Source organism: Doryrhamphus excisus, linkage group LG4 (genome assembly GCF_037039965.1).
Source record: "Doryrhamphus excisus strain RoL-2023G ecotype Guam linkage group LG4, RoL_Dexc_Guam_v1.1, whole genome shotgun sequence".
Classification (NCBI taxonomy): Eukaryota; Metazoa; Chordata; class Actinopteri; order Syngnathiformes; family Syngnathidae; genus Doryrhamphus; species Doryrhamphus excisus.
The window spans coordinates 16,217,120-16,244,077 of record NC_136360.1 but is presented as its reverse complement, the minus strand read 5'-3'; the positions used below and the strand labels follow the sequence as shown (position 1 = coordinate 16,244,077).

Here is a 26,958-nt window from a genome sequence, read left to right as displayed (position 1 = left end):
GGGGGGGGGGTTGGACAGGAATTTGGATACCAACCCATCCCCCCTTTCCTTTCCCATAGCTCCCTTCTTCCTTCATTGTCAGATAGTCTCTTAGTCCTCCTGCATGCATGTTCATGCGTTCATGTCCCTCCCCACGGAGACATAATGTCTTAGTTATGTAACATGTACTGAATGTATGGATATCTGTGGTGGCACGCTGCCCCACGCTCCTTTACTGCCATTCAGGCAGCCATGTGAGCCCGCGTACTCTACACTGGAATGATGCTGTGATTGACGCAGCCATGACATGAGTAGTTACTGAGGACTTAAGGTACATACATTTGGAGTAGTTACTGGGGACTTGAGGCACATCAACTTAGAGTAGTTACTGAGGAACTAATGAGTAGAGTAGTTACTGGGGACTTAAGGTTCATAAATTTAGAGTCACCAGAGTAGTTACTGGTGAACTAATGAGTAGAGTAGTCACTGGGGACTTAAGGCACATCAATTTAGAGTAGTTACTGAGGAACTAATGAGTAGAGTAGTTACTGAGGACTTAAGTTTCATAAATTTAGAGTCACCAGAGTAGTTACTGGGGATTAAGGCACATCGATGTAGAATAGTTACAAAGTAACTAATGAGTAGAGTAGTTACTGGGGACTTAAGGCACATGAATTTAGAGTGGTTACTGATGAACTAATGAGTAGAGTAGTTACTGGGGACTTAAGGCACATGGATTTAGAGTGGTTACTGATGAACTAATGAGTACAGTAGTCACTGGGGACTTAAGGCACATTAATTTAGAGTAGTTACTGAGGAACTAATGAGCAGAGTAGTTACTGGGGACTTAAGGTTCATAAATTTAGAGTCACCAGAGTAGTTACTGGTGAACTAATGAGTAGAGTAGTTACTGGGGACTTAAGGCACATCGATGTAGAGTAGTTATGAAGTAACTAATGAGTAGAGTAGTTACTGGGGACTTAAGGCACATCGATGTAGAGTAGTTATGAAGTAACTAATGAGTAGAGTAGTTACTGTGGACTTAAGGCACATCAATTTAGAGTAGTTACTGAGGAACTAATGAGTAGAGTAGTTACTGAGGACTTAAGGCACATGAATTTAGAGTAGTTACGGTGGATATCTGTGGCAGCACGCTTCCCCACGCTCCTTTACTGCCATTCAGGCACCCATGTGAGCCCGCATACTCTACACTGGAATGATGCTGTGATCGACGCAGCCATGACACAATGGCCGACATTGAGCCCTATTTGCCTTTTATGCAGAATCCTGGCTTCTATACACACTTTTACACAGCAGCACCACATCCCGCAGTCACATCATTAAATGCCCGACGGGGTCAAGTATAGGATGCTGCTTAACGATAGCTTTCAACCAGCGGGGTCGGGACAAGTGTTGAAACCTGGCTCTGAGTCTACCTGTGAAGGTGGAATATTCACGGGACAACGTCTTCCAGGGCGGTTTATTCAGATCAGTGACCCAGAAAAGAAGACGGCTTTTACAGGCTGTGTGAAAGGGGGTTATAAAACACCTCTCTCTTTCTCTTTTCATTGCCTTAAAGGGACCACACACACACAGATACGCACGTTGTAGAACAGCAGTGGAACCTTGGTCAGGGTCTTGAATAGGGCTGGGACATCGCGTCATCTATGATGTTGATGCAAAAAATACATCATTCAGAATCTAAAAAATGGCGGCCATGGCATCAAATCGCAGCAAGTCGGGGGAAAAGAAAAGATCTCGCAATAGAATGTCAAAAGTATGGGAGTACTTTACACTTAAAATAACGATGGGGTGGTCTGGGACCTGTGCAAAATGAAGATGGCGTACAATAAAAGCACTACTGCGATGCACCAGCACCCGGGAGCTGCTTGTTTGCAATGATTTGCTTCTGTTAATTTTTTTATTATTTTATTGTTTACATTTGGATTCAAATTGTGTTTTAATAAATAGTTTTATTTATTGAAAGAAATGTTAATTTATTGTAAAATTCCATTGTGCACTTTATTGTTGTATTGTTCAATACAATTCAGTGCTGAACTAGTTAATTAAAATATATTGCTTTTATTCATGGAGATAAATTAGCATTAATTGCTATATAGGTCAAATTATGGGGAGATAATTGATAGTTGAATCAATTTGGATTTTAAAATTAATCGTTAGTTTTTCAATGCATTGATTAATCTATCTTCTAGATTAATGGAATACAAAAATAATCGTGTGACTCGTACTTTAATGTAATTTTCAAAACCTTTTAAAATGTTTGTTTGCGTTACAAGTTTTAAAAAAAACCTACTTTTTAAATATTTCAAGTTCATGCTACTAAAGTGATATTGAATGTGATTTCCATACGATGGTGACTTTTAGAGCTTTTTTCTCCCAGTATGTTGACTTTGTTCTTGTAAGGTAATACAGATATTTCCATTCTTGCTGCTCTTTTTATATATTCTATTGTTAGAATGTACCATGGACTAAAGAAAACAGCCGCAGGCCGCAAATGGCTCCCGGTACCTCCTTTGAACACCCCTGGGATAGCATTTTTTTTCTGGCTGGCAAGTTGCAACTAGAAAGTCGGGCCATTGAACTGCTGCCACAGTGTATCTTTGGGAGTGGCAGCGTTACTTCCTCTCTAATTTCTTATCAGCAAATCAGACATGTCTGAAAAGCTCTGCCTCAGCAAGGTGTGGCCGTCGGGGTTGGGGGGGGGGGTGGGCGGGTGCATGTTCTTTCTGCAGCAGTACAGTCGGCGAGCGAGTCAGAAAATTCCACTGTTGGTCAACATCTGTCAGCGTTTTTGTTTGTGGACCTTATCTCGCAGCAGTGGTGGGACGGCGGTGTTGGTTTGTGCCGCACTGACCTCCCAGCCCCCGACGTGCACACAATAACACACACAGGCCTTGTTTTTTATTAAAGTGATGATCTAGCTTCCTGCACGCGCTCACCCAGTCTTATGACCGAGTATGACTATGGATGACTGGGTGCATGACTGCTGCTGTTTTGTTTTGCCATTTGTTGTGGCAATAAACAGTTCAGTCTGTTCCCTTGGGCACACACACACACACAGGTATAGAAGAACACATATAGCTACGAGTACTGCATCCCTAAATATCATTTTTTCCTGTATTACCACACATACCAAAGATAGAAGGTCCTCTATTATGACGACATGCACTGCTGAACAGACCTAGTAGCGTCACTGGAGGTGGGAAACCGACATTGAATGCATAACGCGGCAAATGTACCTGTACTGCAGGGGTCTCAAACACGCGGCCCACGGGCCAAATGTCCCCCGCCTTGATATGTTAATGTTAGTGCGGCCCACGCAAGTTTGATATGGATGCTGTATGGTATCATGTACCCAGAAAAAATTATTACGTTTGATTAATGTTCATGTTAAAGGTTAAATAACTGTCAGGGCTCTACATTAAAAACCAAAATGACTTGCCCATAGGGAATCCTTAAGGTGAGAACTACTTGCCCGAACTTGCCCCATGTAAAATGAAAAGACTGCCATAATGATATCATGTAATTTTTTGTGGCATCACATGAGAATCTCAAATAAATAAAATAATAAAATAATACCTTACACATCGTAGTCGTAGTAAGCAGTGATATTTATAAGTTGTGCACCACAATGAAACATTATTGAATAGACACATTTGTGTACTAGTAATGTGTTTTTAATCCAGAAAAAAAATGCTCAATGGTCAAACAATAATTTGTGAAGCAAAGGTGAGAAAAATACACAGAGAAATGGAAGCGCTAGATTTTGTAGCTTGTGCAAAATCAGCACTTGGTATTGGATCTAATGGGTGGTGTTTCATTGTGATCACTTCAAATTGTCACAGCAATGTGATTCACTCACCTGTGCCATCATTTGATTTGCTGCCGCTAATAAAATACTTCTTTAGGAGGCACTGTTTCATCACTTTTTGCTGTTTTCCTTCAGAATTAGACGATGTCGGCAGCGACGCCATGATGGATGTTGTCATAGTCAAACGATCGCTGATTGGTTGATCGCGAACAAGAACGGGTGTGGGTAAAATGCGGTCTAAATAAACGATTCTGATTGGTCCATTTCAAGATTTGCAAGGATTGCTTTGCAAATTACCACCGGAATTACGCAGTCCATGTTTTACCAACACCCAACAAGAACCGCTTTAAAAAAACTCTTCGCAGTACGACATGCCAAAGTGCACTTGCCCGACGGGAATATCACTGATTGGATTTACTTGCCCCAATTTTGTTTTAACTTGCCCCGGGCCATCGGTACATCGTTATTGTTGAGCCCTGACTGTTAATAGTTATCCTCCCTATCCGTGTGGAAGTGGTAAGTTTTTTAGGAAATAACTTGAAGGCTACCGTTTAGGTTGCTAGTGCTCTAGTTTGCGAGTTAGCATGTGTCTCAAGACCCTGCAGTTGCGCAATATGTTGTAAATAAAAAGGGTATAAATGTGACTATAGTCGTGTTTTGTCATGTCTACAGGGCTCTAATAATGCTTTGTTCATTTTAATGTGAAAAAAATAATTTGTCTACCCACCAACTATATGTGGTTTCTTAAGTTTTTATTATTTGCTGTTTTATTATTATTATTATTATTATATTTATTTATTACTGATTGATTGATTTTCTTTATTCTTGATTTCTTTCTTTATCTTATTTTGTAAAAAAAATAGAGAAAATAAAGATAAGATATTTGAGAACAGTGGAATGTTTTATCAGAGCTTTTATTGTAGAAAATCGGCACCAAAACACTGAAAAAGTTTGTATATTTTTCTGTTTTTTATAAATGCGTTTTTTTTTTTTTTTAAACCTGATGCAGCCCAGCCTTGCCCAGACCCTAGCTCCAGTGCCCCCCAGGTAAATTGAGTTTGAGACCCCTGCTGTACTGTACCCGTGCGGTCATCATCATCATCATGCACATCGGCGTCTAACCAAGATTACGTGGTTGAGTTACGTCCAGCCAAATCTGATAAGAGAACGATCTGAGGTTGGACAGCCAATATGACAAGAGACGATGGAATTGGCTCTCTCCCCGCAGACAAGTGTGAAAGAATAAGAGCGTGGCTGTGCCAGGCTCATTAAAACGTGTTATAGCGCTCTCTCTCTCTTTGTGGTTACGCCTGCACTGCAAACTAAAGCATCCTCCATCCATCCATCATACAACACAGGAACTTTGTGCCAATTGCAGCTGTGCCGGATTATCAGCGAACACTTGGTGGGTTTACTGAACCCTTTATCTAATCAGCCGTTCGGACTTTGGAGCTCAGACCTGAGCAAGATTCCACTGGAGGAGCAAGTGGGTGGGGGGAGAAGGAGGGAGGAGGCGGCAGTGAGGGAGGAGGGATCTGCTTTGTTGTGGCCCCTGAGCATGTGACAACCTTGCAAAAGAACGATTTTTGTTTCTGAGGAGTTCAGCCACACGCGACAGCGTTGGGAAAATTTGGGAAGGGGGCGGGATTTGAGGATAATGACACGAACAGCAGTTGGGGCGGGTGAGGGGGTGAGGGGGTGGGGTCTGCGGTTGCCATTGACACACACAAGCACGCGGTGCTGATGTAGAAACGATCCGTGATGCCATCCGTGGTCGCTTTCCACACAGGCATTGCTTTAGAAGAGTCGAGCGGCGGTTATGCTGTGCAAGGTAGTCCCTCCCTAGCGTAGCGCTCCAGCTAATCACTGTGGACACTCTTTTTTCATATGTAGACGCTTTCTCTTTTCCAACATGCAAATGGTGAAATCCATCAGCCAGTCCATTTATGATGTTATTATTATTATTATTATTAGACATAGACTTTCTTTATTGTCATTGCACAATAACACAGCAGTGAAATTGCCAACGAAATGTCGTTGCCTGGCTCCCGTGTAATAATAAATAATAATTAATAATGTGGAGAATAAATAGATGACACCATGTATGAACAATGTACAGCGTAAACGGTAATTTGTACAAATAATTTAAATAATTTAGAATAAATAACAATAATTAAATTTAAATTATTATATTAAATAATATAATAAAATTATTATATTTATTAAGTCAAGTCAAGTCAAGTTTATTTATATAGCCCTTAATCACAAAAGAGCCTCAAAGGGCTTAACAAGCAGGCAACAGTAGAGGACAGACAATAGACGACAGACGACATCCCCTGATCTGAACCCCCATCAGGGCAAGGAAAAACTCAAAAACCCATTAGGGAAAAAGAAACCTTGAGAAGGGACCGCAGATGGGGGAATCCCCCTTCTAGGATGACCAGGCTGCAATGGATGTGGAGAGGTTTACATGTGACAGTTAAATAAAAACATAGAGTATAATAGTCCAGGTCCAAGATGTGATGCCATTAGGACAGTTGGGCAGCCGTGGGTCTTGAGATGATCACTATCCCTCTGCTGCAGCGCCTCCAAGGTAGGCCACGTCCGATGTCCAATTTCGTCAAGGCAAACTTCCAAAACAGCCTCTCCTGGACCCGCCCCCTCAGCCGGAGGGGCGGTATGGGAGAGAGAAGGAGCGGCAGTCAAAGCAGGCGGGGAATATTTTTAACAAAACGCTAAAGTATAGAAATGAGTCTTAAGTCGGGACTTGAACATTTCTACTGAGGTAGCAGCTCTAATATTAACAGGTAGATCATTCCACAACGTTGGGGCCCGAATGGAAAAGGCTCTAGAGCCTGCATACTTCTTTCTGGCTCTCGGGATAGTCAGAAGACCGGCGTGTTGTGAGCGTAGGTTTCTAGACGGAGCATAGGGTACAATTAGGTCCACCAGATAAAAAGGTGCCAACCCGTGTAATATTTTGTAAACCAGAAGCAGTACCTTAAAGTCACATCTTAAGTGAACTGGGAGCCAGTGCAGGTTGGCTAGTATTGGTGAAATATGGTCACACTTACGTGTCCTTGTAAGAAGTCGCGCTGCAGCATTTTGTACTAACTGTAAGCTTTTGAGACTCGCCATTGGAAGACCAGAAAGCAGTACATTACAGTAGTCAAGGCGAGACGTGACAAATGCATGGACTAGGGTCTCTGCATCAGAAGTTGATAGAATAGGTCGTATCTTTGCAATATTGCGAAGATGAAAAAATGCTGTTTTAGTAACATTCTTAATGTGTTTATGAAAGGATAAAGTCGGGTCCAATATCACACCCAGATTTTTTACAGAGTCACTTTGGGAAATTATACTATTATCAAAACTCAGAGTGGTGTCCTTAAACAGGCGGCTCTGTTTAGCAGGGCCGATAATCACCATCTCAGTTTTATCAGAGTTCAGGAGTAAAAAGTTACAGGACATCCAATGTTTAATATCAATGAGGCAAGCCTCCAAATTAGAGCAGTCGTGCGGGTCAGTTAACTTTAGTGGGACATAAAGCTGAGTGTCATCAGCATAAGAGTGAAAGCTAATCTTATGTTTGCGAATGATGTCGCCAAGCGGTAACATGTAAATGTTAAATAAAAGAGGGCCGAGCACTGAACCTTGTGGAACTCCACAAGTGACATCACAGAACTCTGAAGTCATATCATCACAGACGACACGATGCGTCCGATCCTCAAGATAAGATTTAAACCAAGAGAGTACCGGACCAGTAACACCAACATATGTTTGAAGGCGTTCCAGTAAGATAGAGTGATCGACAGTGTCGAAAGCAGCACTGAGATCAAGTAATAACAATATTGTAGATGTGTCACAGTCCATAGAAAGAAGAAGATCATTTGTCACTTTTGCAAGGGCTGATTCAGTGGAATGGTTTCCCCTGAAACCAGACTGAAAAGGTTCAAAAAGATCACCCAAAGCCATGTGGTCATTGAGCTGTTGTGCTACAATTCTTTCAAGGATCTTGGACAGAAATGGGAGGTTAGACACCGGCCTATAGTGGGAAATACTCCCGGGGTCGAGGGTTGGTTTCTTCAGCATGGGTCGAATCACTGCAGTCTTGAAAGCTGCAGGCACAGTGCCAGATGAGAGTGATAGATTAATTATATTTAAGAGTGAGGGGGCTAAAAATTGGGAACAGTTCTTTAACAAGTTTCCCAGGAAGCGGGTCAAGCAGACATGTTGTCTGCTTTGCTGCGCTGACAAGTTTTGTAAGCTCATCCAGAGATACTTCCTCAAAGTAGGAGAAACTAGTGGGACAGAGGCTGGAAGTAGTCCCAGCAGCGGTCATGGCGGTTGACATGTTAAGCCCATCTGGCGGTAGGGTGTCCTTTATTTCCTTCCTGATGAGCTCAACTTTATTTGCGAAGAATCGCAAGAACTCGTCGGCTGAGAAGGGGGAACTACTAGGAGAGGTCCTCTTCTGGGTTAGCAATGCAACTGTGTCAAATAAGTATTTAGGGTTATTTTTATGGAGGTCAATTAGTCTAGAAAAATAGTTGTTTTTTGCCGCAACAAGAGCCTGTTTATATTTAGTCAGACTATCTCCCCATGCCTGTCGGAAGACCTCAAGTTTAGTTGCACGCCATCTGCGCTCCAATCTCCGACAAAATTGTTTCAGCCTTCGAGTTTCAGCTGTAAACCAGGGAGTAAGTCTTTTGGCATGACACTTAAATCTCAAAGGTGCAACAGTATCAAGAGCTTTACATAACACCTTGTTGAAATCATTTGTAAGGTTGTCTATAGGACCCTTATAGGAAGGGAAGGAGGAGACCACTGAGGGCAGTAACTCAGCAAGTGCAGTAGCAGTCGAAGAACTAATATTACGACTGCTAGAGCACTGGTTCCGGTCCAAGCGCAGGCATTGGGTCAAGATTTCAAATGTTATAAAGTAATGGTCAGACACAGTGGTTATGTAAGGGAGGACTGTTACGTTGGAGGTCCTAATACCTCGAATTAAAACCAGATCCAGGGTATTACCACTGATGTGAGTTGGCTCATTAATTAATTGAACAAAACCAAAGGTATCGATTATTGTCTGAAAAGCCACACTAAGGGACTCTTCAGGAGAATTGACATGGATATTGAAATCACCCATGAGTACAATATTGTCTGCGTGGGTTACCAGGTCTGCAATAAATTCAGAAAATTCATCCAAGAAGCCCGAGTACGGACCAGGAGGACGATAGAGAAGAGCTAGATAAAATGGTAATGATGCGGTCGATCGCAAAACGAGGACCTCAAATGTTTTAATTTCAGATTTTGACCACGTGCTGAGGTTAAGAGCAGATTCATGGATGAGGGCAACACCCCCACCTTTCCTATTAGGACGTGAAACCTGAGAACTCAAATAATTAGGTGGAGATGCCTCATTAAGGGATATAAAATCGTTTGGTTTTAACCAGGTCTCGCAAAGACCGATTATGTTGAGATTATGATCTCTTATCAGATCATTAATGAGCACAGCCTTTGAGGAGAGCGATCTAATATTCATAAGACCAATTTTCGTAAAGGTTGGCTGACTGAGGCAGTTCACTCCCAAAGAATTAATAGTAGTAATATTAACAAGATTGCTCCGTCTAGAACCCATGCCATATTTTGACTTGTTGTACACACGATAAGAAGTCAATACCATAGGGGTCTGATAGTTGTTTGTTGACTCATCACTAGTACAAGAGGGAGGTTCAAGTTTATCACGAGGCCCTACCTCAGTAGAAGGCAAGACAGACTGTGGTGCATTTATGGGTTGTGAATCTGTATGCATAATATGTCGCTTTATTCTACAGAAAGGGCTATGTGTATTGTTCAAGTCCGGCATAGCGCCAGTTAGCCATAACCTTACAGACTCCACACCCATTCTAACAGGCTCGCTAATCACCTGTCCCCCGACTTGTTCTAGTGCAGGATGTCATGTGGGACTTAAACAGTAATCTATATTTCTGGAAAGGGTAAGAGCACCTTCCCTATTAGGGTGAAGGCCATCTCTACCAAACAGTCGGGGGTTCCTCCAGAAGGAAGGCCAGTTATCTACAAACTGAAAACCCTGTTCGTTACAGAAGCCAGCCAGCCACCGGTTTAGCGAGAATAATCTACTATACCTCTCATCATTGCCTCTCGCAGGCAAGGGACCAGAGACAACTACTCGATGCCGACACATCTTTCTAGCAAGATTACAAGTCCTTGCTATGTTCCTTTTTGTAATCTCTGATTGCCTCATCCTAGTGTCATTGGAGCCGACGTGTATCACTATATCAGAGAAACTAGTGTTGTTTGCTTTATGTCGGTGTTTGGACCTGTTGCGAGTCAGCTCCCTAAGGCTAGCTTCAATATCGGGTGCTCTGGCCCCAGGAATACACATTACGGTGGCTGGGTTCTTGAGCTTAATGTTACGGGTGATGGAGTCACCTATAACTAATGTGCGGGAGCCAGTAGACTGTGACATAGTGGGGCTTTCTAAGGGAGTAAAACTGTTATGCGTCTGAATTGGCTCACCGCGGTTAGCCGGCCGCTTAGGGCTAATGCTAACCAGACTAGTAGGTTGGCTACAACCTACGCTATCCGGTGTGCCCGCCACATCTATCGTTACGAAATTACTCTGCTCTAGTTGGCGGACACGTTCCTCCAGCAGGGAAAGCCTCTCAAGGAGGAGGGAGCAGGAGTTGCAAGAAGCCATACTCACGTTTCTTGTTGATCGGCGAGTTAGTAGGAAACTTGAAGAGCAACTCCGGTGACACCGCTGGAAGTCCAACTCAACGAGCAAGCTTGGTCGAGTCAGTCGTTTTAGTTTATAAAAGAAGAAAACTAAAATATTGTTTGAGAAAAAAAAAGTCTAGAAGAAAAGATCTGTTGAAGATCGGAATGAACGGAGCTAGCTTAAACCACGAGCGCGCGCGCGAGCGGTCTGTCAACACAGGAAGTGACGTATTATTATTTTTTTAATTTGCAATTGTTTATGTAAAAATATTTTTTATTACCAAAATTTTTATATTAAGTTTTAAGATACAAATATTTTTACACAAGTGTGTAAAAAAATCAGCCAGTCCATTTAGTTCATTTCACAGACCTCCAGTCAGCTGTGACCAGTCCGCAAGTACGCACATGCTATTTGGGACTGGCTTACGCTTCCACGCTACTGCCACGCTGTTTAATTATTTTTTTGAAAATATTTTTGATTTTTTTATTATTATTTATTATTTATGATTTTTTAAATTATTATTAGACATAGACTTTCTTTATTGTCATTGCACAATAACACAGCAGTGAAATTGCCAACGAAATGCCGTTGCCTGGCTCCCGTGTAATAATAAATAATAAATAATAATGTGGAGAATAAATAGATTACCTCAAATATGAACAATGTACAGCGTAAACAGTAATTTGTACAAATAAATAATTTATTATTATTATTATATAATAATAATAATTTAGAATAAATAACAATAATTTAATTTTAGTTATTATATTAAATAATTTGATAAATTTTTTATATTTATTATTATTTTTTTAATTTGCAATTGTTTATGTAAAAATATTTTTAATTACCAAAATTTTAATGTTAAGTTTTAAGATACAAATATTTTTACACAAGTGTGTATATACTTGCTGGTGGGAACAGGCATGTTGCCGGCGGGAACAGGCATGTTGCCGGCGGGAACAGGCATGTTGCCGGCGGGAACAGGCATGTTGCCGGCGGGAACAGGCATGTTGCCGGCGGAAACAGGCATGTTGCCGGCGGAAACAGGCATGTTGCCGGCGGAAACAGGCATGTTGCCGGCGGGAACAGGCATGTTGCCGGCGGGAACAGGCATGTTGCCGGCGGGAACAGGCATGTTGCCGGCGGGAACAGGCATGTTGCCGGTGTGCATGCTCGCCTGCAAGCGGTAGTGCAGCAGTGCACAAATGCAGAAGAGACCTTGCATGAGTTTCCAAGTCGCTCGCACACAGTGGGTTTTTTTTTTCTCTCGCTGACAGCTTCCACTTCTCGTTTTCTTGTTCTCTCACTTCTGCTCTTCTATTTTTTTTTTTTGTTGAGTTCCTCCCCCTCTTCAGTCTCAGGAATGTATCAAATGTCCATGTCTGCACACACACAAAGATGAGCCAGCAGCAGAGGTGGAATTCCTCTGTCTCTCACGCATGCTTCTTGTGGTCATCCTTTAAGTCTCAAACTCAATTTACCTGGGGGCCACTGGAGCTAGGGTCTGGGCAACGCATTTATTAAAATTTAATTTATTTAAAACAGAAAAAATATACAAACTTTTTCAGTGCTTTGGTTCCGATTTTCTACAATAAAAGCTCTGATAAAACATTCCACTGTTCTCAAATATCTTAATTTTTATTTTTCTGCACAAAATAAGATGAAAAATAAATAAACAAATCAAGAAAATCATTCATTCATTCATTTTCTACCGCTTTTTCCTCACGAGGGTCGCGGGGGGTGCTGGAGCCTATCCCAGCTGTCTTCGGGCGAGAGGCGGGGTACACCCTGGACTGGTCGCCAGCCAATCACAGGGCACATATAGACAAACAACCATTCACACTCACATTCATACCTATGGTCACCAATTAACCTAGCATGTTTTTTTTTGGAATGTGGGAGGAAACCGGAGAAAAACCGCGCGTGCACGGGGAGAACATGCAAACTCCACACAGAGATGGCCGAGGGTGGGAATTGAACCCTGGTCTCCTAGCTGTGAGGTCTGCGCGCTAACCACTAGACCGCCGTGCCACCCGAAAATCAATCAATCGTTAATAAATAAATATAACAATAATAATAAAACGGCAAATAATAAAAATTTAAGAAACCACATATAGTTGGTGGGTAGACAAATGATTTTTTTCAGATTAAAATGAACAAAGCATTATTAGAGCCCTGTAGACATGACAAAACATGACTATAGTCACATTTATACTCTTTTTATTTACAACATATTGCGCAACTGCAGGGTCTTGAGACACATGCTAACTCGCAAACTAGAGAGCTAGCGACTTAAACGGTAGCCTTCAAGTTATTTCCTTTCAACTTAAATAGCCAAAAACTTACCACTTCCACACGGATAGGGAGGATAACTATTAACAGTTATTTAACCTTTAACATGAACATTAATCAAATGTAATAATTTTTTCTGGGTACATGATACCATACAGCATCCATATCAAACTTGCGCGGGCCGCACTAACATTAAACTTTCATATCAAGGCGGGGGCTTCAAACTAGTGTCCTGCGGGCCACTTTTGGCCCGCGGGCCGCGTGTTTGAGATCCCTGCTTTAAGTGATAGAGGAACGTAATATGCAAATGTTGTTTATGAAATGACACATTTACACTCATGAGGGACTTCCACAACACACACATCTGGAATTGAACATGTGCGCCATTCATTCATCCAGACAGCAATGCATGTCGAAACACACAGGGAGCATTGATAGGCGTCAACAATACACCTTCACAAATGCATGCATCACATTGGCCGACATGAACACGCTTCACGTACGCATGCCCGCTCATAGAATTCCAATGACAGGACGCAGACAAAAGACAGGACTGTTCTGCCCAAGCCGCCGCGCACACACGCACAGTTCACCCGTCACAGGCTCAAAATGGATTTGCCTTGCATCACAGACACCACCGCATTTGCATAAATAGGCTGAGACAGAGGATGACTTTCATATCATCGCTGTGCATTAGCTTTGTACCAGGAGCCATAACACCAGGTTATTATTCCATTTATAATACTGTTTTTTTTATATTATATTATATTATTTTTTATATTATATATATATTATTTTGTTTAGATTATATTCAGTTTATGTTATTCAGTATTCCATGAAAACACACCACATTTTACACCGGAGTACCCGGAGAAAACTCACTCATGCACCGGGAGAACATGCAAACTCCACACAGAGATGGCCGAGGGTGGAATTGAACCCTGGTCTCCTAGCTGTGAGGTCTGCGCACTAACCACTCGACCGCCGTGCCGCCCTATTCTAAATATTATTATTATTATTATTCTGACTGTACGACATACAACGCTGTCATCACGGTTTGGTTCTGTTTTTAAAATATTGTTTAAAATACAATTTTTCAAACTTTTATTGCTTTCAGGAGATTGCGGGTTCGATTCTCCACTTGGGCATCTCTGTGTGGAGTTTGCATGTTCTCCCCGTGCATGCGTGGCTTTTCTCCGGGTACTCCGGTTTCCTCCCACATTCCAAAAACATGCTAGGTTAATTAGCCACTCCAAATTGTCCATAGGTATGAATGTGAGTGTGAATGGTTGTTTGTCTATATGTGCCCTGTGATTGGCTGGCCACCAGTCCAGGGTGGACTCCGCTTCTTGCCTGAAAGACCCCTGGTCCCCCACTGTGTTGCCTGTGCTATGACTTTTCTGAAAAACATTCGCCGTTTGTGTTTGTAAGAGGCGGCGCCACAAATATCATTTGCCATCCAAAGGTGTTTCTTTTGCTTTTTTAACAAATGTCTCCAAGAGGGTTCGAGCGACGAGGCCGACATGTATGAGCAAGCTGGGTGTTTATTGTATCGGAGGAGCGCTGAAGGCCTGGCTGTCAGAAGCAAACGTGTCGTCTCTTGCACGGGCTCCTGGGGAAGTGGGCTGCTTCTACTGCTGTAGTCTTGGATAGCTTTTCATCGTGCAAGTTAAAACATTATACAAAACAAAAAAACTCGAGTTGTCATTTTTGGAACATGAGGTTGCAGAAAACGTATACAAATATTATTGGAATAAGATCAGCTGTAATTTAATGACATATTAATATTGAAAGTGTCACAAACCGCAGTCTTCCATTTTGGAAACATGAAGAGAATTCCTGCCCCTACCAGATATATTACTGTACTACAGATGGATTACTGTAACTCTGTTAATAGGTTGCCCTAAGACACGCGGCCCGCGGGCCAAATGTGGCCCGCAGGACACTAGTTTGAGGCCCCAGCCTTGATATGAAAGTTTAATGTTAGTGCGGCCCGCGCAAGTTTGATATGGATGCTGTATGGTATCATGTACCCAGAAAAAATTATTACGTTTGATTAATGTTCATGTTAAAGGTTAAATAACTGTTAATAGTTATCCTCCCTATCCGTGTGGAAGTGGTAAATTTTTGGCTATTTAAGTTGAAAGGAAATAACTTGGAGGCTACCGTTTAGGTCGCTAGCTCTCTAGTTTGCGAGTTAGCATGTGTCTCAAGACCCTGCAGTTGCGCAATATGTTGTAAATAAAAAGAGTATAAATGTGACTATAGTCGTGTTTTGTCATGTCTACAGGGCTCTAATAATGCTTTGTTCATTTTAATCTGAAAAAAATAATTTGTCTGCCCACCAACTATATGTGGTTTCTTAAGTTTTTATTATTTGCCCTTTTATTATTATTATATTTATTTATTACTGATTGATTGATTTTCTTGTTTATTTATTTTTCATCTTATTTTGTGTAGAAAAATAAAAAGTAAGATATTTGAGAACAGTGGAATGTTTTATCAGAGCTTTTCTTGTAGAAAATTGGAACCAAATCGAAGTTTTTAAAAAAAAATTGTTTTTAATAAATGCGTTTTTTTGGGGGGGGGCTGATGTGGCCCAGTCTCACCCAGACCGGAGCTTCAGTGGCCCCCAAGTAAATTGAGTTTGAGACCCCTGCCCTAAGAAGTCTTGAAAGACCCCTCGAGTTGCTCTAAAATACTAAATACGCACCAGTCTTACCCGGAATCACACCGAGCGATGACATCTCGGTCACCTGCCCGAGCTTCTCTCTGACATTGAACGCACCACACAGGTGAACACCATAATGTGCATGACTTGCCACTCCTGGATTTCTTCGAAGCGGAACAGGAGGTAGAGCTCCTCTGTGTTCCTCGGACTAAGACTAAAACTTCTAGTTTCATCTACCATCCGGCCGCCCCACAGAGCCTGGGTTCTGTTCAAGGTTTTTCCTTGCCTCCGTTCACCAAGTGTTTTCGTTTGTGTGTAGAGTGCGGTGTGATAGAAATACAGTGAAGTGAAAGTCATCAATTGTCTAAGAAGGAAGTAACTAGGTCAGGGAAGAAGTTCTAATATGGGAATGAAGTCCAAATATTCCAAGACGATATGAATTATGGATGTATCTATTTCCCTTGTTAGTGTATCTTCTTTACAAAATCCTCTCGTCAGTATGTGGCCGATCACCTTTTCAATCTTATCTGCTCATCAGCATGTAAATATGGTCTTTTTTCCAGGTCCTCAATGCACAGAAGGCCGGGTACAAGGCAGCCATTGTTCACAATGTGGACTCCGATGACCTGATCAGCATGGGCTCCAATGACGGTAAGTGCGCTCCTCCTGCCTCCCATACATGCACGGCTCCTTTCTTCCCCGAGCCTGAGGGCTCCTGTGGAGTTTAGGAATCCCTCTCAAGTCACAAGACGTCCTTCTGCCAGGCCGTAACGCCCCGCAGCGGCTTCAGTCGCCGTGGCGCTATCCTGGCCCCCGTCCTGACTTGAAGGGCTCGCAGCGGAGTCATGAATCACGCAGGAGCCGCTTTTGGAGAGCACACGTTGCACATACTGTACCTGCCGGGCATGTTTCCTCTTGCACCTTGCTCCTTTCACGCCCGCCTAGCGCTGGTAGAAAGTGACGCTCCTGGAATGACTACTCATTCAAGTGGACGGTCAGATGTTTACAAAGGGCGGGAGCTGCGGGAAGAGCGCACGTCCGAACAAAATGTTGCCTGCACGGTGTCCCAGCGGTTAGCATTTCTGCCTCGCAGCCCGTTGTGTGCCCCAGAGTCCTCTGGGATGGGCTCAAGGAAATCGAACAATGTTTCAATTTGACATATTATTCCATAGCAAAATGGCGACAAAGTCTTCCTGTGTCGCCGATACTGGAACTACATGCCACACTTTAAAAGCCGCCGCATCAAGACGCTTGTGTGACTGAACTCTGACTCTTTTCTCGCCCCTAGTGGATGTTCTGAAGCAGATCGATATTCCCTCCGTCTTTGTGAGCGAGGGGACGGCCAACACGCTGAAAGAGGAATACCTGTACGACAAAGGGTAATTTCAACCTCATTGGACTTATATCATAAGAAATGAGACCAATAACAGGCCCCGCCCATCTTACGGCGATGGGTGAAGGCCTGTGTTAAATAAGCGTTCATGAATGATTATTATAGGCTTATGATCTAATAAGGCATGGCACGGCTTCCATTTTTCCCCACCCAACCTTCGCAGATGCCCAGTAAGGTGGCGTGCCCATAAAGAAAATCACAAAAATACATTAATCTGTTCCACACATGACCGCCATAAATGAATTTCCATGATATACGAAACTGAATATTCTTGTATTTGGAGCATAGAAAAACCAGCTGATGACTTTCTCAATGCCTTTTGTAAACATTATTAGCGCCCTGCAGACCTAAAATAGACCTTTACATTTGTGTTATTCATTGTTTACAACACATCTGCGCTAGCTCCAGCTGACAGCAAGCTATTCGGCTAACAAGCGTTCTATTTTTTTTTAAACGTGATAGTCCAAAACTTACCACTTCCACACAGGCTGTGAGGAGAGCATTCATGCCGTGTTAAGGCCATTAAGGTAATGGGGTCATTACTGCCGCCTATTACCAGAAGAGTACATGGGGTGTATTTCAGCATATCTGGACTATACTAGACTATAGTATACCACCAAACCGCATTCATTCATTCCTGACAAAACACCACATAGCGAGGGAGCAGTAATTCCACCGCTGTATTCTCTACGCCAGGGGTCTCAAACTCAATTTACCTGGAGGCCACTGGTCTGGGCAAGGCTGGGCCGCATCAGCCCCCCCCCCCCCCCCCCCCCCCTCCCAAAAAAAAACGCATTTATTAAAAACAGAAAAATATACAAACTTTTTCAGTGCTTTGGTTCTGATTTTCTACAATAAAAGCTCTGATAAAACATTCCACTGTTCTCAAATATTTTAATTTTTATTTTTCTGCACAAAATAAGATGAAAAATAAATAAACAAATCAAGAATAAATCAGTAATAAATAAATATTATAATAATAATAATAAAAGGGCAAATAATAAAAACTTAAGAAACCACATATAGTTGGTGGGTAGACAAATTATTTTTTTCAGATTAAAATGAGCATTATTAGAGCCCTGTAGACATGACAAAACACGACTATAGTCACATTTATACTCTTTTTATTTACAACATATTGCGCAACTGCAGGGTCTTCAGACACATGCTAACTCGCAAACTAGAGAGCTAGCCACCTAAACGGTAGCCTTCAAGTTATTTCCTTTAAACTTAAATAGCCAAAAACTTACCACTTCCACACGGATAGGGAGGATAACTATTAACAGTTATTTAACCTTTAACATGAACATTAATCAAACGTAATAATTTTTTCTGGGTACATGATACCATACAGCATCCATATCAAACTTGCGCGGGACATTAAACTTTTATATCAAGGCGGGGGCCTCAAACTAGTGTCCTGCGGGCCACATTTGGCCCGCGGGCCGTGTGTTTGAGACCCCTGCCAAAGAGGATAATTTGAGACCCCTGCTCTCCGCCAAACAGTACTTCTTTAAATACTCAAGTGTAACCCGCAAGGCATGCTGGGTATGACGGGATAGTATAGTTTGGTGTACCATGGTGCTTTGTGATGCGAGCAAGACGCCGTGTTTCTTCCAGCGGCCGTGTGATCCTGATGCCCGACTTCAGCCTGCCGCTGGAATACTACCTGATCCCCTTCCTCATCATCGTGGGAATCTGCCTCATCCTCATCGTGGTCTTCATGGTAGGTGATGCAGGTCTTCCCGTGCCTGAATGCGTGTTTGGTAGCGCCGTGACGAGGAAGAGGAATGCCTTTTAAAGGAGTAAAGCCGTGTAATCTTCTTAAAAAGGCCGCAGGCCGTCAAATGTCCTTGGCTCTTTTTCAAGTCGTCGAAGAAAAGTCCAGAATCAGTCCAGGCACTTTTTACGGTTTTTGTTAATTTGCTGTTTTACTGTCTTCTTCTCTCCAGGTCACCAAGTTCGTCCAAGATCGCCACAGGGCCAGGAGAAGCCGCCTCCGCAAAGAGCAGTTAAAGAAACTTCCCATCCACAAGTATAAGAAAGGTACGGCCATCTTTTTTGCTGCTTTGAGCCAGAGGAGCGTAAAGGCCGATGCATTCCGACACATCCTTCTTCCACCTTGGAGCTCATGGGATTATTACAAGCTCCGTGTTTTCCCTCAAGTAGGCTTCCCTGGGCGATCAGAGGGGCCCCATGGGGAAGGATGTGTTGTCGGCTAGATGTCCAGCGTGGTGTTGTATGGTACGGGTTGGATCAGGCATGGGCCGTGTAGGCAGGATGTCGCCACGGAGCGCTAGCGCTATGGCAGTGTACGACCGAGCCCGCTTTTCTCTGTGTTATTGAACATACCATACCGTATTGCTGATGTGCACTTGGAGAGGACAAAGCCTTTCTGCTGTGTTGCTGCCTTGTACACAGATATTCAACCAGCAGGTCTGCAATCTAGATGTGGCACTGGCCGGCTGCATAATTACATGTTAAGAGCTACACCTAACCTTGTCAGCCGCCTGTGGGGGCGTCTTAGATGGGCCGGGCTCCCGCGTCAGCACCCGCTGCTCATCGAGAAGAGCTGCCACGAGTTGACAAGTCACGTTTTCTGATGACTTGCTAAATATAGCAACAAAGTCTGTTAATTTAGCAACAAAATGAGTCACGCCGCTACGCCACCGCATACGTTCCGGAACATTCTTCAATGTAAAATGTCACAATGTCACAATCACACACGTGAATGAATGACTGAGGATGGCGTGTAGTTCCGACACTGGTCACTAGGTGGCAGTAATGTCACGACAATATCCGTCGTTTTGTTTGCTTCGATATTTGAATTGTGTCTTATTAAAATGACATTATTTTCCTGATAATATTACAAGTTTATTCTCCTAAAATTGACTACCGTGGCTTTTCATATTTTGGATAATATTTTTTTCCATTCTGTTTTTAATTATTTTATTTTATTTTATTTTATTTTATTTTATTTTATTTTATTTTATTTTATTTTATTTTATTTTATTTTCTACCGCTTCTCCTCACGAGGGTTGCGGGGGTGCTGGAGCCTATCCCAGCTGCCTTTGGGCGAGAGGCGGGGCACACCCCGAACTGGCCGGCAGCCAATCCCAGGGCACATATAGACAAACAACCATTCACACTCACATTCATACCTATGGACAATTTGGAGTTAGCCAATTAACCTAGCATGTTTTTGGAATGTGGGAGGAAACCGGAGTACCCGGAGAAAACCCACGCATGCACGGGGAGAACATGCATTGAACCCTGGTCTCCGAGCTGTGAGGTCTGCGCAGTAACCACTCGACCGCCGTGCCGCCATTTTATTTTATTTTATTTTATTTTATTTTATTTTATTTTATTTTATTTTATTTTATTTTATTTTATTTTATTTTATTTTATTATTTATTTTGCAAATGTTCTTCTCATAATGTTATCCCCATATTTTCATGTTTATTTCCATAAAAAGACTTGATATTCCTCTTAATATTTCGACTTTATTCAGGTCAGATGACTGCTAATTTTCCATTTTTGTTATTTAAGCAAACATCTTATTGAATGCTATTTGCAGAAGGAGCTGTGGGCCAATAAAAAACAGCCGTGGGGGGGTTTGAGGAGTAAATACCGTCAGGTGTAGTGCCGTTCCGCCGCGTGTGTCATCGGTGCACGGTAGCAGCGCTAGCCGCCGCGTGTCAAACGTTAGATCGGCGTCAGTAATGCAGGGTGACGTAACAGCTGGCGGAGCCTCGCATCTTCCCCCTCCAACCGGAGAAGAGAAGGAGGGCTGTCGGTGTCCCTCCCTCTGACCCTTATGCCGATGCCTCACACACGGAGCGAGCGAGAGCGAGAGAGAGAGAGCAACATTGTGGCAGCCTCTCCTTCACTGATTGGCCGTGCCAGCACCATCTGAAGTTCAGTAGGACAGCGTGGCTCCTCGGAGAGAGCTGCTGGATCCGCGCGTTCAGAAAAGGGAGTGTTACTTCCAGGATCGTTGGGCGTCTAAGGTCTGCTTTCAGGGAGGGAAGGGGGGCGCGTATGGCGGGGCTGGAAATCGTGGTCGTAGCCTCCATTATTGCCTGCTGATGATGCAGCCTGTTATTTTTTGCACGGGGGTGTGGAGGACAGTGTAGTAAGCGGCATCTCCACACACGGAGCCAAGACTCCATCACATGTGGGAATCGACTCCCCCCCCACCCCCCCCAGGAACTTGTTTGTCAGGAACACGGCCTTAAGGGCAGAACACCCCGTCCCTAACCAAGGGCTAGTTTTGCTTTCAAGCGCTGATGTCCAAGCAGGCCCGAGTGGCGTGGACATAAACGGGTTCGGCCGTCTTTTAGTCACAAGTAGTCTGGAATAGTTTTGTACTCGGGTCTTTGTAATCCCGTCTTCCTGGACAAGCCACCGGGCCGGTTTGGCAGGTTGTGGGAGGCACGGGGCGGGTTTAATAAAGGTCAACTCCTAGCTTGGGGTTACGTACATTGGTGACATTCAAGTCGTTGTAGGAGAGTCTGTGTGTGTGTGTGTGTGTGTACCGTGGCTTAAATAAAAGCCCTTCTTCTACTTCCTGGTTGGGTGATGCATGAAGGATCCAAAAGACCAACTGGAAGCAGGATGAAATGTTGGCGCTGCTGACACTGGGAGGGGGGGGTGCATAATGATGATGATGATGACGACGATGATGATGATGATGACGATGATGTGACTCCCCATCCATATATGGTCACACGCAGGGCCTGGGCCACCCGCATACACAAGAGAAAATATGCTGGCTTCGAGCTTACATAAACACAGCAGGCTCACAGGAGTCCAGCCTGGGCGGGGTTTGGGGGTGGGGGGTGGGGGGGTACAATAATGGATTGCTAAACTTGCCTCCTTTTACGGCCCCACAGACCTGTGTGGAAAGGTGCCCACCACCACCACCAGGATCCACACGGCTAACTAGTATATGAAGCGTTGGTGTTTTGGTGGAACACGCCTGGTGGCCATCGGGATCCAAACGGGTTCCTCTCATCACGTTGGCTCTCGATGCAACCGCTGCATCGCCCGCCCGACCCCCGACGCTCGCTTCTTTCCCGGCCTGTCCACGCCTGGGAGGCACCGCAGCTCACTTTATCGTATAATTAAATATTATTATATTATTTTTATTAATAATTATTAATATAATTACTATTATATATACTAATATTATTTATTTATTTATTTATTTCATTTTCTGTCGCTTTTTCCTCACGAGGTTCGCGGGGGTTGCTGGAGCCTATCCCAGCTGTCTTCGGGCGAGATTATTTATGTAATAATTTATTTATTAATAATTAAATAATTACTTAAACATTTTAATATTACATAAAAATGACATTTGAAGTAAATACTTGCCATAATATACAGCAAGCAATTATATATTCCATAAAAATGTAAACATGACATAAAAATACATTTATTTCCATAATATACCATAAGCATATATAAAATGATGTTTGAGGTAAATACTTGCCATAATATACAGCAAGCAATTAAATAAAATATTCCATAAAAATGTAAACATGACAAAAAAATACATTTATTTCCATAATTTCCCCCAAGCAATGGAATGAAATGTGACATTTGAAGTCATGGTGACAGTGATGCTGATTGTGACGGTGATGCTGATGGTGCCGCTGATGGTGACAGTGATGCGGATGCTGATGGTGATTGTGACGGTGATGCTGATGGTGCCGGTAATGGTGATGGTGATGGTGACTGTGATGCTGATGGTGATGTGATGGTGACGGTGATGCTGATGGTGACGGTGATGCTGATGGTGACGGTGATGTTGACGGTGACGTGATGGTGACGGTGATGCTGATGGTGATGCTGATGGTGACGGTGATGCTGATGGTGACGGTGATGCTGATGGTGACGGTGATGCTGATGGTGACGGTGATGCTGATGGTGACTGTGACGGTGATGGTGACGGTGATGCTGATGGTGACGGTGATGCTGATGGTGATGCTGATGGTGACGGTGATGCTGATGGTGACGGTGACGGTGATGGTGACGGTGATGCTGATGGTGACGGTGATGCTGATGGTGACTGTGACGGTGATGGTGACGGTGATCCTGATGATGACGGTGATGCTGATGATGACGGTGATGCTGATGGTGACGGTGATGCTGATGGTGACTGTGACGGTGATGGTGATGCTGACGGTGATGGTGATGGTGACGGTGATGGTGACGGTGATGCTGATGATGACGGTGATGCTGATGGTGCAGGTGATGGTGACGGTGACTGTGACAATGATGCTGATGGTGCCGGTGATTGTGATGCTGACGGTGATGCTGATGGTAAAGTTTAATTGGAACATGCACCAGGTTACAATGGAATACATCCCATAATCAATTCACAGTCCAAAAGGAGTAGGAAGAAGCAAAGCTCATGAAATCCCCCGCCCCACCCCCCCTTCTTTTACTGTTACAATTGTTCACTTCCTGCCTTCCAATTCAATTCAAACACTTCATTTATCCTGGACGGGGGGGGGGGCAATTTAAAGGGTATGATTAGTTTTTTTTTTTTACACCTTCAGACGTATAAGGTGATGTAACCGTCATGGTGATGTCCATCCATCCAACCATAACAATAACGATCATCCATATAAGCATCAAAATGGTGGTCATATCCCTGGCAGAGGCACCAAGTGTTGACTTTCTTCCCCAGGAGACGTCTACGATGTTTGTGCCATCTGTCTGGACGAGTATGAAGAAGGAGACAAGCTGAGGGTCCTGCCATGTTCTCACGGTGAGTCCCGGAGAGCTTCAAAATAAAAGTCTTTTATGGCATTTTTGTGGTCCGGGTCAGGAAATGATCAATTGATAGTAGTAACCTGGAGTCCGAAAAAAACTCTGAAGAGCAGGGGTCTGAAACTCAATTTACTTAGGGGCCACTGGAGCTCGGGTCTGGGTGAGACTGGGCCGCATTAGGTTTTCCAAAAAAAAACACATTTATTAAAAACAAAAAATTTTTAAAAACTTCGCTTTGGTTCCAATTTTCTACAATAAAAGTTCTGATAAAACATTCTACTGTCCTCAAATATCTTACTTTTTATTTTTCTACACAAAATAAGATGAAAAATAAATCAAGAATAAATAATAATAAAACGGCAAGTAATAAAAACTTAAGAAACCACATATAGTTGGTGGGTAGACAAATTATTTTTTTCAGATTAAAATGAACAAAGCATTATTAGAGCCCTGTAGACATGACAAAACCCGACTATAGTCACATTTATACTCTTTTTATTTACAACATATTGCGCAACTGCAGGGTCTTGAGACACATGCTAACTCGCAAACTAGAGAGGTAGCGACCTAAACGGTAGCCTTCAAGTTATTTCCTTTAAACTTAAATAGCCAAAAACTTACCACTTCCACACGGATAGGGAGGATAACTATTAACAGTTATTTAACCTTTAACATGAACATTAATCAAACGTAATAATTTTTTCTGGGTACATGATACCATACAGCATCCATATCAAACTTGTGCGGGCTGCACTAACATTAAACTTTCATATCAAGGCGGGGGCCTCAAACTAGTGTCCTGCGGGCCACATTTGGCCCGCGGGCCATGTGTTTGAGACCCCTGCCAAAGAGGATAAATTGTCATTGTTGAGGACAGTAAATCAAAGTAATCAAAGCTGGAGATGTTGAAAATAAGAATTTGTCTCATTTTTATGGTGAAGAGTTCAGGAAGCAAATATCACCGTTGAGGGTGATTGACGCAAAAGCTGGAGCGGTTCAAAAAGAAGTCATGTTGTTATGGTGGCAAAGTCAGGAAATGATCCAAATGTCACGGAGGCTGCTAAATGACAGGTCTAAAAGACGCGTGTTATGGCATTTTGGTGGTCAAAGTCCGAAAACGCTCAATATTTGTCATATTTGAGGCTGGTAAATCCAAGTAGCAAAACCTGGAGCGGTTCAAATCAAGTGTCAAGTGTGACTGTCTCGGCAGCTTACCACAGCAAGTGCGTGGACCCATGGCTCACCAAAACCAAGAAGACATGTCCCGTGTGCAAGCAGAAGGTGGTGCCCTCGCAGGACGACTCCGACTCGGATGAGAGCGGCGCCGACGACGACGACAACGAGGAGGCGTCCGAGAGCACCCCTTTGCTGCGTTCCCTGGCGTCCACCAGCGCCCACTCCTTCGGCACCATGTCGGGGGCGTCTCGCTCAGACCAGTCGTCCGAGTACGAGGAGCTTGACAGCAGCAGCAGCAGCGGCGACGACGGTAGCGGCAGCGGCAGCGAGGACGACGAGGTGACGGTGGAGACGGTGGTGGTTCAGATGCAGCAGTCCAGCCCCGACAGCTGCCATGACGACTTGCCTCACGCTTGAACCCCCGAGCCGTAGACTGGATGGTCCCCGCTTTTCACTTTACGCTACTCGCCACATTCAATCCACTTGTCTTGCTACTCGGCTGGAAGCGGCAGGATGAGAGACGTCTTACGGTAAGACTTGTACCGTATACAACACACTCTTAAGTCTAAGATGGCAAAGTACGGCTCTGCGTGGTTACGACACACTACTACTATACGTGTATGATTTATTGTACATCCACAGCCATCTTTAGTTACTATACCAGACCGGGGGGGGGGCACACCAAGGACTATTAAGGCCACAATCAGAATACATTTGTAAGCTTGCAAGAAAAATGTATTTAAGACTAAAAGTCATACAGCTACACTAACTGCAAGGCCAGTCTTGAGATCAAATCTCAAAATGTCTCTTTACGTTTAAGTCGAAGGACAAAAGCGGTCCGACTGGATCCTCTAGGTTTCACCAGTCCTTTTCAAAAAGCCAGTCAAATGTTGGTATACATTTTTTTTCATATTGATAATGGGACGCAAATCAGTTTCGGTCATGTTCTAGTAGTAAAACAAACATTTTCCTAGTTTTGGGTCTTAACCCTTTATAGGGCGCTCACTGAAATACTTGAGAAATTTAAAAATTCAATCCTTCAGTGTTATTGGGGGCTATAAGAAGAATTGTTTTTCTCTTTTTACTTTTTAAAAAAGTTTCAAAGAAGTTACCATATACCAGGGGTCTCAAACTCAATTTACCTGGGGGCCACCGGAGCTAGGTTCTGGGTGAAGCCGGGACGCATCAGGTTTTCAAAAAAAAACAAAAAAAAAACGCATTTATTAAAAACTGGAAAAAAAATCAATAAAAAAACTATCTTCAATGCTTTTGCTTCTGCTATACCCTACACTTACAGTACTTTGGTTTCCGGTTTTCCACACCAAAATATCTGATAAAACATTCCACTGTTCTCAAATATCTTCATTTTTATTTTTCTATACACAAAATAAGATTAAAAAAATAAACAAATTAAGAATAAAGACAATAAATCAGTAATAAATAAGTAAAATAATAATAAAACAGCAAATAAGAAAAACGTAAGAAACCACATACAGTTGGTAGAGAAATTATATTTTTCAGATTCAAATGTACAGTATTAACAGTTATTTAACCTTTAACATGAACATTAATGAAACTTAACAATTTTACCTAATTAGCAAGTTAGCATCGTACTCAGTTCCATCTGGGAGCAGCGTCGTAAATTTAACAACATGTTTGATATTTGAGATGCTTTATCTTGACGTGTATTTTCCGTTTTATTCCAAATCATTTCCTGCATTTATTTGTACCCAGCGTCATAAGCCTTTAGCTTCATTGCTAATCCAAAGCAAAACAGGGCGGGGTAACAGGGTAGGGTAATAGTATGGGCGGGGCAAAATTATGTTAATTGTGTCCGGTGTGCACACAGCTTTAAGCTGTCATTTCAACATTAAACTTTGGTATCAAGGTGGGGGCCTCAAAGTAGCGGGCCGCGAGTTTGAGACCCTTGCCATATACGGTTCCTTGCCCATTTCGAGTATGGGAAAGGGACAGGTCAAACTGCACAAGGTGACATCAACAGAGGTACTGTAGTTAGGGTGACTGTGATCAACTTATCATGGTTAGTTTTTATGTTTGGGGCCCCTAGCGTCAGAAAACTGCAATTTCCG

At 43.0% G+C, this 26,958-nt stretch overlaps 2 protein-coding genes across 2 annotated transcripts in view; one reads left to right on the top strand and one right to left on the bottom strand.

The window, feature by feature from the left end:
* The window catches only part of rnf13 (ring finger protein 13), a 35,362-nt gene extending 9,541 nt beyond the window's left edge, over window positions 1–25,821 (top strand). Inside the window, exons 5-10 of the mRNA XM_058072743.2 lie at window positions 16,083–16,170; window positions 16,808–16,898; window positions 18,533–18,638; window positions 18,865–18,958; window positions 23,610–23,690; window positions 24,903–25,821. Coding sequence (XP_057928726.2) covers window positions 16,083–16,170; window positions 16,808–16,898; window positions 18,533–18,638; window positions 18,865–18,958; window positions 23,610–23,690; window positions 24,903–25,285 — 843 coding nt within the window. The 3' untranslated portion in view covers window positions 25,286–25,821. The remainder of the gene's footprint in view (window positions 1–16,082; window positions 16,171–16,807; window positions 16,899–18,532; window positions 18,639–18,864; window positions 18,959–23,609; window positions 23,691–24,902) is intronic.
* On the bottom strand, window positions 9,223–10,599 carry LOC144898370 (uncharacterized). The gene has a single exon (XM_078790279.1). The coding sequence runs from the start codon at window positions 10,533–10,535 to the stop codon at window positions 9,771–9,773; it is 765 nt and encodes a 254-aa protein (XP_078646405.1). The 5' UTR covers window positions 10,536–10,599; the 3' UTR covers window positions 9,223–9,770.
* Window positions 25,822–26,958: the final 1,137 nt, after the last annotated feature.